General features: G+C 63.5%; 1 protein-coding gene across 1 annotated transcript; it reads left to right on the top strand.

Moving 5' to 3' along the window:
- Window positions 1–5,100: 5,100 nt before the first annotated feature.
- Window positions 5,101–11,942, top strand: CD72 (CD72 molecule). Its single transcript, XM_044443875.1, has 6 exons — window positions 5,101–5,575; window positions 8,587–8,676; window positions 8,931–9,167; window positions 9,666–9,814; window positions 10,786–10,901; window positions 11,427–11,942. The coding sequence occupies exons 1-6, from the start codon at window positions 5,101–5,103 to the stop codon at window positions 11,569–11,571; spliced, it is 1,212 nt and encodes a 403-aa protein (XP_044299810.1). The 3' UTR covers window positions 11,572–11,942.
- The last annotated feature ends 501 nt before the right edge of the window (window positions 11,943–12,443 follow it).

Raw genomic sequence — 12,443 nt, 5'->3', positions numbered from 1 at the left:
GAGGAGGCCTGTTGCAGAAGGATTCTTCACAAGGCTAAGGCTGATTACGAGCTGAGACTTGGCAAGAATATCAAGAGCAACAAAAAGGGCTTCTTTCAGCATGTAAATAGGAAGGGGAGACAAGTGGTGGGACCACTAAATAAGGAGGAAGGAGATCCAGTGACTGATACGAGGGAGCAGGCACAGATGCTAAATGACTATTTTGCCTCTGTGTTCTCCCCAAAGCAGGACGGGGGAGATCCGCATAAGAGATTAGATGAGGCCGAGGACTTAGGGACACAGATTAGAGTCCCCCCCTTGAAGTCGAGGGGCTCCTCAGGGCATTGGACATTACAAAGGCGCCAGGCCCTGACGGGTTACACCCGAGAGTACTTAGAGAGTTGGCAGGGGTTCTCTCACGCCCACTGGCCTCCATTTTTGAGGCCTCATGGAGGGTGGAGGGTGGACTGGAGGGTGGCATCAGTGGTCCCAATTTTCAGAAAGGGTAGTAGAAGGGACATGGGGAATTACAGACCTGTTAGCCTTACGTCCATTGTAGGAAAAACAATGGAAAGGCTCATAATAGCGAGAGATCTAGTGATGCTAGATAGGGAAGGGAGGCTGGCAGCCACACAACACGGCTTCCGCAACAACAGGTCCTGCCAGACAAACCTTGTGGAATTCTACGACAAGGTTTCGCGATGGCTGGATGGAGGGGGTGCAGTGGATGTGGTTTCCCTGGATTTCAGCAAGGCCTCTGACAAAGTGCCCCATGATATCCTGGTGGAGAAACTGAGGAGTTTTGGGATACACCAAAGCACTGTCCGGTGGATTAGGGCATGGTTGACTGACCGAAAGCAGAAGGTAACCATTAGCGGGGAATCATCAGGATGGCAGCCAGTGACAAGCGGGGTCCTCCAGGGCTCTGTCCTGGGGCCGATCCTGTTTAATCTTTTCATTAACGACATGGAAGAAGGGGTGAACAGTCTGCTGATCAGATTCGCAGACGACACTAAAACTGGAGCAGTGGCCACAACTGAGGAGCAGGTACTTTGGATCCAAAAGGATCTGGACAGACTATGAAGTGGGCAGGAGACAACAGGATGGCGTTCAGTGTGGAGAAGGGCAAGGTCTTGCACTTGGGGCATAGGAATAGCTGTCATAAGTACAGGTCAGGGGACAAGTGGCTGGAGAGCAGCACTTGTGAAAGGGACCTCGGGGTGCTGGTTGACTGCAGGCTGAACATGAGCCAGCCGTGTGATGCGGCGGTCAAGAGGGCGAACGCCACCCTTGGCTGCATAGCCAGAAGTGTGGCTTCTAGATCGAGAGGGGTATTATTACCACTCTATACGACTCTGGTGCGCCCACAACTGGAGTATTGTGTTCAGTTTTGGGCCCCTCATTACAGGAAGGACACAGCCAGGTTGGAGTTGGTGCAGCGCAGGGCCACAAGGTTGGTGGCCGGTTTGCAGGGGAAGCCGTATGAGGCGAGACTGAGGGAACTGGGCCTCTTCAGCCTGGAGAAGAGGAGACTCAGAGGGGATATGTTGGCAACATACAGGTATGTGAGCGGGTGTCACATGGAGGTGGGTAGAGACCTGTTCTCCCCTGCAGAGGAAGGCAGGATGCGCTCCAACGGAGCAAAGCTGAGGGAGCCAAGGTCCCATTTGGATGCCAGGAAGCACTTCCTGACAGTCAGGACCCCGAGGGGGTGGGATGGGCTTCCCTGGGAGGTGGCTGAGGCTCCATCGATGCGGGTGTTCAAGGATAGGCTGGAGATGCACATGGTGGGCATGTCGTGAGCAGAGCCGGCTGGTGCTGGAGGTCAGACTAGATGGCCTGGGAGGCCCCTTCTGACTCGCTCTGTTTTCTGTTTCTATATCTTAATATTTATTGATTTAAACTTTTATATGCCATTCCCACATGCCTTGGCATCTCAGGATGGCTTGCAGCATAGAATTAAAACAATAAAACAGTAACCAATACAGTAAAATTATATAAAAACCAAAAAAAGCTAGTGTTAATAAAAAAATAATTTTTAAAATAGCCATTAATTAAAAAGGTTTCAACCTAGCACCAAAAAGAATACAGACTTGGCGCCAGGCACACCTCTCCAGGGAGCGCATTCCATAACCTGGGCACCACCACAGAGAAGGCCCTGCTCCGGTAGATGTTCTTTTTATCTCCTTTAAAGAGCCTCCGAAGGCAAATCTTAAAGAGCGTGAGGGCATTTAGGGGAAGAGGCACTCCTTCAGGTATCCTGGTCCCAAACATATAACTTTTATTAGGGCAACTCCAGCAACAGTAAAGTTTTGTATTTTTTCTGTGGCCATTACTACTGAGTAGGATGGTGCGAACTGGTGTCCCGCAGCAGCAGGGCGCTGGATCTGACGGCCCCTTCCAGCCCCGCCAGTCCATGATTCCATGCTTATTTTTGTTCTCTTCTGCTGCTGCAGTCCTGCTTTTCCCTTTCTTCTTTCAGTATTATCATTTTGAGTCAGTTTGGCTCCCTGCCAGTAAGATGGCACCATCTACATATCTTAAACGACTGATGTGCCTACTGCCCATTTCCACTACTTCCGCTGATTCTCACCCAGCTTTCCTTATTACATGCTCTGCACGCAGACCGGACAAATCGGAGATGTGACACAGCCCTGCCTGATGCCGTGGCCGGTGGGGAACCGCTCTGCTCCCTCAAGTGCCACTCGTTCTGCCTCATGTTCCCTCCGCTCAGGAGCCTCCTCTCCTCCTGCCTCGGCTCGCCCTTGCGCGTCTGGCTCCGGGGCTGCTCAGAGCTGCCGTGCTCCGGCCCTCGCGCGAGCACCTCCTTTGATTCCCTGGAGCGGAGCGTGGCCACCCGCTGCCCCGGCGCTCCCGCCTGTCCTCCCGCAGGGCCGCTGGCTTGCGCGTGTCGCCCGCGTCGGCCAGGCTGGCCACCGGCGGGAGAGCAAACACTGCACACAAACAGCCGGTTGCCACCGCAGTGGAGAGCACGCGGTCCGTTGCGAGGCTGGCCTGGTGGGCTGTTGTGGCAACCACACTTCCCTCGCCAGTTTTCCCCGAGGGCGTGCAACCGTCCTACCAGTGGATGGGAGGGCACTGGAGAGGAAGGAGCAGAACAACTGGGGGGCGGGGAAGGACTCCGGGAGCGAAACGTGGGGCCACTGGCTCTGCCCTCTCTGCTCTGCAGGGGTCAGGGGCCAGCACGGCTGCCTGTTGGGGCTCAGCCAAGAACCCACACTTATGCTCGGCCGAGGGTGTCACAGTGCGCATGGGTTCCCGAAGGCCGAAGACCCAGAAGAAAATGAAGAACGAAAGGCCCGACGGGAGTGACCAGACCGGGGGAACCGAGAGGCCGGGAGCGGTTGCGGCAGGTAGCGTGGCAGGTAAGATGAGCCCACCTGCACCCTCCAGAGAGGGAGTGGGACGTGGCGAGGGGCGTGCGCTCGCAGGGGGGACCCGCTCGGTCTGTGCCAGCTCTGCTCAGAGCAGCTCGTTGGTCGGTCCAGTCGGACTGAGCCGGCAGAGCCAACCCTAAGGTATAAAATGGCGGCTTTCCGGCTCCCGTGTGCCAGGACAACACTGCAGCTGGCCCCCCGCAGCCCCGATGGATCGCCGAGAGGGTCCATTGGCTGTGAGGATGGGCGTCGCATGAATGCGCGTGTGCATGAGGCCCCTTGATGTTGTTGCTGATGGCTGCTGAGCCTGCATTCCTATGCTTCTGTGTTCTTTATATCCTGGAACAAACGTCACATGCAGAGTGTTGAAAGCCAGGCCGGGCGTTCAGTCTCTCTTTGCAAGGAGTCTTCCTTGGCAACCTGGTAGCCTCCCCTTCACTGAATCAAGGACTGCTTTCCCACGGTCACAAGGGTTTGGTGCTAAACGCTCGCACTGCAAACGCCGCAAGGCGCGAGGCGTCCAGCCCAAGGAAAGCAAGCCCAGCGCGGGCGGCCCCCTTGAGTCGCCACGGGCTGCAGCCGGTGCCGGAGGCGCTGCTGTGCTGCGTGCTGGTCTGGGAGTGCAGGGAGCGCCAGCGAAACCAGAAGGGCGTTGCTGCCACTGCAGGCTGAGGTCTGCGGTGAGGTCTGGCACCTCTCCCGCTGCCCCGTCTGAGTCAACAGGAGAACCGACTTCGGGCGATTTGCATATCGGGCTGTGTGGGAGAAACACCCCCCCCCCCCCGCAGCCTCTTTCTGTTCTGCTCTGTAACTGTGCAGCTTGTGCGGCTCCACGCAGCCCGCCTCGCTCGCTTGCTTGCCTGCACAGAGACCCAGGTCGGTAGCGCAGGATTTTCTGGGGGAGGAAGCCCCAAGCAGAACCCGCTGCTGGAGCCGTCGCCCCCACCGACCTCTGCCCAGCTCCTGCTCCAGCCTCCTCAGAGGGGGACACCTGCTCTGCTCTGCTCTGCCCGCCTCCTTCCCGCTGGTGGTGATGGCCAGGGACCCGCAGGGACCCTCCGAGAGCCCCGGCTGTGGCTGAGCGGGTCACCAACGCAGCCAAGCAGTCCTGGCCGAGCGCATGCAGAGCTGGGGGGCGCGCTAGGGCCTGTGCCCGGCTGCAGGTCTGCACAGGAAGGCTGGGTGTCCGGCCCCCTCCACGCCGCTGCCGTTTCTCAGGGCAGCTCCCTCTGTGCAGGCGGCCGGCTTGGGGCAGTGCCTGAGACCCACAGCCCTGTGGAGCGCCGGGCCACCCGGAGCGGCTCGCTCCTCAGCAGAAGGGGCGGGGGCTCTGCTCCCAGCAGGCTCCCCACAGCTGCCCCCCTCCCCGAGCCCCCCGCCAAGCCAGCCCAGCCCAGCCCCTGCCTGAGCGGCGCCCTGCTGGGCGAGGGTCGGGAGGCAGCCTGCCGCTCGGCCGGGCCATTTCCAGATCTGCCGCGGGTCCCTGGCTCCCCTCTGCTGGAGAGCAGGTGGCTGGGGCAGGGCGCAGCAGGGACCCCTCCTAGGGCCAAGCGGGCAGCTGCCTGCTGCCCCTCTGGGTGGCCACGGGCAAGCCGGGCCTCCCTGGTCCGGTGGCGCTCCCTTGGCGGGCGGCGCTGGCCCGCGGGTGGCCCGGCAAGCGCTCCCGGCCACTGGTGGGCTGCTCCTGGCTGAGGCTGCCTCACCCGCGCAGGCCTGGCCCGCGATGCCGGAGGGGGTGGGCAGCTGCTGCCGTGCAGCGCAGCCCAGCCCGGCCGTCCTCTTCCTGCACGGGGCCCGCCTGGCGGCCATGCAGGAAGCCCGGGCTTTCTGCTTGGGCAGCCCCATCTGCCCCGGCGCGCTTCCGCGGGAGGCACCCGCTTCTCCAACCGCATCCTTTCCGTGTCTTGCACTTGCCTCTTTTCGGCTCTGCTTGAGCGCCATCCATCTCAGAATGTCTCAGGATGTGACCTATGCAGACCTGCGCTTCGCTGGGGCCCCTCGGGAGGGGCGCTGCCGAGCTCGGCGAGAAGGTAGCGTGCGCAGTCGCCGCCCCCCCCAGTGCCCAGGTGAGACCGTCCGCTGCAGCCGTCTGATCGCCCGTCTCCTCTTCCCAATGGCAGGTGGAGTGGAGCTGAGCTACGATAACTTCCTCATGGCCAGCAGCCCCCTGGGAAAGGCGCCCCCGAGCGGCCCAAAAGGTGAGTGCCGCCGTGCGAGGCGGGAGAAGCGGCCCAGCCCAGGTGCCAGCCGGGCCCCGGGCCCCGGCAGGGCGGAGGGAGGGGGCAGCGGGTGGAAGAGGGGATCCCGGCCCGGGACACTGAGGGCTGCCCAGCGCGGAGGAGCCCCCCCGCCCCGTGAGGGGTTCCACTACTTGGGGTTCTTGGCCACTCCAGATGCCTTTCCAGGAGGCAAAGGTGCAAAACTATATTCAACGAATTTCCACGTTAAAGGAAGGTGCACCCATGTGCTTTAATATGGCTGCCATTATGTGAGAGCTGGCATAGTGGGAGTGTCAGCCCCGGACCCAGGGGATCCGGGTTCAAGTCCGCCTCAGGCATCAAACTCACTGGATGCCTTGGGCCCAGCTACTGAGTCTCTGCCTAAATTGCCTCAATTTAGGCAGAGACGGCTGTGAGGATAAAATGGGGATGAGGTGGCCTTTTAAGCCGTCTTGGGTTTCTCAGAGGAGGACAAGAGGAAGGAGACAAACAGCAACAGGAGCAGTGGCCATGCTAAGACAGGTGCTTACCAGGCAGCTGCGGCTGTGGAGGAGAACTCTCTTCTCGGCACTTCTGCTAACAGCAGAAGTGCTTCCTGTGCAGGAAGGTGCCTGCGCAGCTCTCCGCCAACTGGGCCATTCAAAGGATGGGGGCCCCACACGGCCGCTGCCCCCCCCGGCTGAGAAACGCAGAATCGCAGAATGGTGGGGTTGGCGGCGGCCAGGGAGGCCGTCGGGTCCCACCCCTTCCGTGGCCAGGGTCCTGTGAATGCGTCCCACTCAGACGATGTCCCGGAGAGGGAGAGCCCACGGCCCCCCGGGCAACGGGCTCCATCGTCATTCTGCTGCTTCGGGGCATCCCGGGGATGAAATGGACTAGACTAAACCCGCCACCAGACCTGGCCAAGTGAGCCGAGGGCGGAATCCGGCGTTTGCCCAGAGTCCCGACTCAGTTGTGTGGGCACCGGTGTGGTTCATTTCAGAACGTGCACCTCAAGTGTCCCAGCTCGCGGCAGCATCAGTGTTCGGCGGGGGAAACCCCTCGGCGCCTTGGATCCGACTGTGCTCATGGCTCAGTCTGTCCGGCTCCCTGCTGTGCTGCCCAACAGCCAAGCCTCTCTGGAGAGCTCGTGACAGCATGTGTAAAAACAATACAATAGATCCCAGTTGAAACAAATTAAAACATCATAAAAGTCAGCAATACAAAATGTAAAAACAAGCAAAGGCAAAAACAGCCCGTTACCCCGTCTGGCATCCCGCAGGCCCCACTAGACTAACTGAATGCCTGCAGGAGAGAACCTGGAACTGGTGCTAAAAGAGAGTAAAGTTGGTGGCAGGTGGGCCTCGTGGGGAGCTCATTCTGAAGGGGCGGGGGCTGAAAAGTCCCTTCTCCTTGGTGGTGCCATCTGAACCCCCCTGGGAGGCAGCAGTCGGAGGGAGGCCTCGGAACCGGACGGTGGTGTCCAGGCAGAGGAGGGCTGGGAGAGGTGTTCCTCCAGGCAGCGGGGCCCCGAGCCGTGTAGGGCTTTACAGGTCAAATCCAGCACGTGAACTGGGCTTGGAAGCATGCAGGCAGCCAGTGCCAGTGGGCCAGAGCCGGTGCCACGAGATCAGACCTTCTGGTCCCTGTGCTTCGCCTGGCTGCTGCACTTTGCACAAGAGCCCCTTGCCAGGAGGCGCCCACGGCCGGTGCGGCCCCGGGTGGGCCGGGCAATGTGCTACCCTGTCAGTCCCGCTTTCCTGTTTGAGGCGCTCCCTCACTGCAGGGTCAAGCGCCAGGCCGGGGCGTGTGAGCCGCAGCCGCGCTGAAGGGAAGCCATGCCAAGGAGCATGGAAGCCCACAGTGGGGTCCGGACAGCCGGCCGCAAAGAACAGCCAGGGGGGCCTTGACAGCATCCCTAGAGAAACTGCATATGAAGCCCACGGCAGGGCATGCGGCTTTTCGACGGGGGACATTCACGGCCCACGGGCAACGTGGTCGGCAGTCCTTTGCACGTCACCCAGACTGCCGGGCGTCCTCCAGGGCCGCGCCAGGGCTTTCTGCGGCCGTTTCAGCTCACAGAAAGGCTGGTAGCTCTGGGAAAGCATATCCTCACGGCTGCTCTTGCCACGGTGCCACCTTGCACGTGCACAGAGGGCTTGCTTTCTCCGCCTTAGTGAAAGGTTTCCGCTGGCGAAAGGTCTCCTCTGGAGAAGCCCTTTAGTGTTCCAGCCACAACTGTAAGGTCATCAACCGAGCAGCGGGCTTCGGCCACCAGGCAGTGCAGAAATGGCATGCATCCTCGTTCTCATCCTCACGCTTATCAGGCAAACGCACCAAAAGAGATTAAAGGATGGATATTCAGCAAGCAGCTTGATATATGGACATCTAAAAAGATTGCTTAACTGGCGAATTTTGAGTAAGGAGTTTATCTTCTCAGGGGTATAAGCCAGAAAGTATCATAATCCTTTTCATGTGTTCCAATTTCTCAGGAGTGTTTAAAAGCAATGAGAGGATGTGAAGTGTAATTTATGGGCAAACAGATAAAATTATCGCCGAGGTGAGCTGCAGCCCCCAAGGGCTCAGGCTCTTGGACGGGGGTGGGGGTGGGGGGCGTCCTGCGTAGGGTCCCAGGCTGTGGCCCCCACCTTTGAACAGGCTTTTCAGCACAGTGCCTTTATGGCATTTCATGCAAGTTATATTTAGATGTGATGTCACAGACGTATTTTTAGTAGCAGTAAAGATGAAGAGATTTCTCTTTTACTAACTTTTGCTAATACAGAACCAAACCCGAATGCACCTCAAACCGTGTTTGGGGCATACTCCGTGGGCAGCACCCTGGAGTTGCGTATTGAACGATACGCCTTTGGAACGAGTTTGAAAGCTCGGGGCAGGGGCGAGCCTGCGGCAGCGGGAGCCACGCTTCCAGTATTTCCGCGGGAACCGTGCGCGAGCCTTGCGGGGGCCCCCTCCGGTCGCAGCGAGCGGCTCCTAAGGCGCTTCTCTTGCAGGCCCGAACAGGCTCTCGTGGCTGGTCGTGCTGGGCCTGGCCAGCGCGGCCCTCCTCCTGCTGGCCACCGCCGCGGGACTCGGCCTGTTATGTGAGTATGGCCAGGCGCGCGGCCCCGGCCCAGGGCGCGGGCGGGTGCGCGCGGGCCCCGGGAAGCGTCCCCACAGCGGCGCCGGGGGCGCGGGGCCGCGCAGCTCCGCTCTCCGCGGGGACGTTCGGGCAGAGCCGCGCCGCGCGGGCATCGCTAAGCGCGCGCCCGGCGGGGGCCACGGCGCGCCTGCCGCCCCGGCGCCAAGGATGCAGCGCGGGAGGGCGGCGCGCACTCACGGGAGCGCGCTTCGGCAGACCAGCAGGTGTCCCAGCAGCTCCGGGAGACGCCCCCTGCCTGCGCGGCGGGCAACGGCACCCTGGCCAGGAGGCGCGCCGACGCCGAGCCCGAGCCCGAGCCCGAGGGCGACGCCGAGGGGGACGGCGCGTTGCGGCTGCGGCTGCGGCGCACGCAGGAGGCGCTGGCCGCCCAGCAGAAGGCGACGCGGGAGCTGGAGGAGGCCCTGAACGCGACGCGGGCGCAGCCGTGCTCCGGTGGGTGCGCCGGGCAGCCCAGGAGGGGCAGCGGGGGCCCGTCCTCACGCTGCGCCGGGCGACCCTGTGGCAGCCGCGGCCACAGCCAGCGTGGCAGCTGCCGGTCTGGGCGGCCTCGCGCGGATTCCGGAGGAAGGAGCCCTCGGTGGGCGCAAGCCCTGCGGCCGCCTCCACGTGCCTGCGCGCACGGTGCCGAGGAGCCGGGCGGGGAGGTCTGGCAGCCGGAGGGTCCCGTGGGCAGCGACCAGAGGGACCCCGGCTCTGGCCCAGCCGGGCTTGTCTTCGGTCCCTGCGGAGGGCTCCCGCCCACCCTTCCCTTCAGATCCTCCGGGACCCCGGGGCACGGCGGGGCTGCTTGAGGGGCCCAGCCCGTGTCCAGCGTGCCGTGGGAGCGGGCCTGGCGCGCCGGGCGAGGGCGGGCAGCGCCGGCTTCCGCGGGGGTCCCTGCGGCGCTGGGCGGCCCGAGTGCAGCCGCAGCAGCCCCTCTGTCTCCCGCAGCCTGGTGCCCGGAGCAGTGGGTGCTCCTCCGGCGCAAGTGCCTGTTCTTCGCCAGGGAGCGGAAGACGTGGGAAGAAAGCAAGCGGGCCTGCGAGGAGGTGGCGGCGCGGCTGCTCATCACCCAGTCGTGGGAGCCGGTCGAGCTGCCGGTGAGGTGCTGAGCGACTTGGTGCAGCGAGTGGGCCGCCCTGCAGGCAGCAGGGAGCAGGCAGGCCGAAAGAGCAGGCCCCCCCAGCCACCCGAGGGACCCGGGATGCACGAAGGGGCAGCTCCCGGCGGGCGGGGGCGGCTCTCCTGGCTGCGCCTGTGCCCCCCGTGCCCACAGCTGGCCAAGCGTTGGTGGGCGCTCGGGCTCAAGCATCTGCACAGGGCTTCCCCCGGGCAGTGGCACAATCCCGTGGGGTGAGGTGGGGTGGGGTGGGGGACCGCAGGAAGGCTGCCACCCTCGTCCTGCCCGCCCCTCTCTGGCAGACGGAGGCAGCCTTGGACAGCCTCTTGCCGGGACCTCTGGGCAGAGGGCCTTGGGACGGCCTTTCCTCACGCTCCCCCTCCAGGGAGCCCCCCCAGCAGGATGAGGCTCTGAGGAGGGGTCTGCTGCCCCAGAATCCAGCGCAAGGGGCCCTTGCCCCGTGCATCTCGGGACCCTGCCTCCGTGGTCTGCGGGCAGAGGGCCCTTGCCTGGCCAGACAGGCATGCCTCCCCCGCCGCCTGCACTCGCCACAAGTCCCCAGCCGGGCCGCGTGGAGGGAGGGTGGCGCAGGCGGGGGCAGTGGCCCAGCAGCTCAGCGCCGCGCCCCCTTGGCCCCCTTCCTCTGTCGGCCAAGGGGCCCCTGCCCCAGCTCAAGACACCTGCGGCCTGCGCCCCTGCAGGCGGGCGGGCTGGACCCCTGGCAAGCTGCCCACACCGGGCCCTCTGCAGGGGGCCTGTCCTCGTGGGCACGTGGGGCGGCGCAGGGGGGCTTCGCACAGCTGGACCTGGTGCGCTTCACCAGTGCCGGCCCTCCCGGACTCGCTGCAGCTCTGCTCCCCTTCGCGGCGGGAGGTCTGAGCCCCTGGGAGCAGGGGAAGTGGGCGCTCCCCCGCTGGGGCTGACCCCCTGCCGCTTCCTCTCTGGCCCCAGGGTGCTCTGCAGACCGTCGAATTCTGGATCGGGCTAAAGGAGCTGCACTTGGGAGGTCCGCGGACACGGACACGGACACACACGTGGACCTGGGTCGACGGCACGCACGCGGAGGGGTAAGGCCCTCGCTTCTCCCCCTGGCCCAGTGCCTTCGGCCACTGAGCTTCCCCCAGAAGACGCGGGAGAGGGGGCCAGCGTGCTGCAGAGCCACCAACATGGGGGGGGGTTAACCCTCCCTCACATGCGGCTTCCCTCTCACCCTGATGCCCGATTGCCACATTGCAGGGAAAAGCGGCTGGGGAGCAGAGGCTGTGTGGGGGGCACTGGCCACTTCACCACAGCAAAGTGGGCCTCCACCCCACTGCTCGCAGCAGGTCGGCGAGACCGGCAAGGCCTGCGGCCACGTGGGGCTCTGCACGCCCAGGCGGCCGGGCAGGGCAGGGCCAGAGGCGGCCCAGGGGCCTCGTGCCGGGATCCCAGGCGTGGCCGGGCAGCCTCGCAGTCCCAAGCGGGGGCCCGGGATGGCGATCCCTGCTGGCCTGGCGGGGGCAGGCGCCCTTCCCCGCCCGCAGGCTTGCTTCGCAGGGGCAGAGCAGGTTCTTATTCTCCTGCCCTTGCGGGCTTTTCCCTTGTGTTCCTAGGGCTGAGATAGAATACGTGATGCAGACGACTTCCCTGCTGTGTGTTGTGCTGAAGCAGGGAAACCTCTCGGGGAATCCCTGCAGTTTCTTGTTCCCATACATCTGTGAGAAGGCGGCGAGCGCCCCCACCTCCGGAGGGCACTAGCTGGAGGCCAGCCCGGGCCCCCTGCAGCGTCCCCACCGAGCACCCGAGGAAGCTGATGGCCGCGCCCCAAACATGCACAGCCCCCTCCCCCTTTCGCTCAGGACACGGCACAGGAGCCACTGCCCGCCCGAGCCTGCCCCCCCCGACACGGGACGAACTAGTTGTTTCGATTTAGGGGGTCCCTCTGTGCGTTATTGCTGGATTGGGTCTGTTTTCTTGGGTGAGCTACTCGGAAAGGCTCAGCTGCCAGCCCGTGTGGCTCGCAGAGGCAGGGGGGACTCTGCCGGGACCTCCAGCGCGAGGCTCGTCTCCCGGCTGCTCAGCCGCGATCCGTCCCATCAAGCGCCGTGCTGGATGGGTTGGCCTAGTTGGAGGGGGGGTACAGCTTGGGGGGAGCGACACTCCTGCCTGGCTGGCCGATTCCAGGGGTGGTGCGGGGGAAGCGTGGCTCTGCGCCGTGGCAGGCGCAGCACGGAGGACCACGTTATCCCCGTGCTCTTCGGCATCTCCATGGAGCCGCTGGGGGAGGCCAGCTGGGGGTCCTGGCTGAGGCGTCGCCAGAGCGGATGACACCCGGCTCGGCCTCTCTCATCTCATCCAGGTGGGCGGTGGATGTTCCGAGTCGGGGCCGGGATGGAGTGGGGGCCAGGATGAGGGCCAGGAAGCTGAGCCTTCCTCCAGGTAAGACGGAGTGCTGCTGGTCAGCCGCCTGGGTGATGGGCGTCCGCCCCGTTCTGGGCAGGGCTGCCCTCCCGCCAAGGGGCAGCGCTGCCCGATCGCGGGAATCCCAGGTGGCTGCGCTGGCAGGCGGCACTTTTCAACAGCTCTGGCTGGTCCATCAACCGTGCCCCGTCTGTGCCAAAACCTTCTCT

This window comes from Varanus komodoensis, unplaced genomic scaffold, assembly GCF_004798865.1.
Source record: "Varanus komodoensis strain SLA01 unplaced genomic scaffold, ASM479886v1 scaffold43, whole genome shotgun sequence".
In the NCBI taxonomy this organism is placed as follows: Eukaryota; Metazoa; Chordata; class Lepidosauria; order Squamata; family Varanidae; genus Varanus; species Varanus komodoensis.
This window is presented reverse-complemented; position numbering and strand designations above follow the sequence as displayed.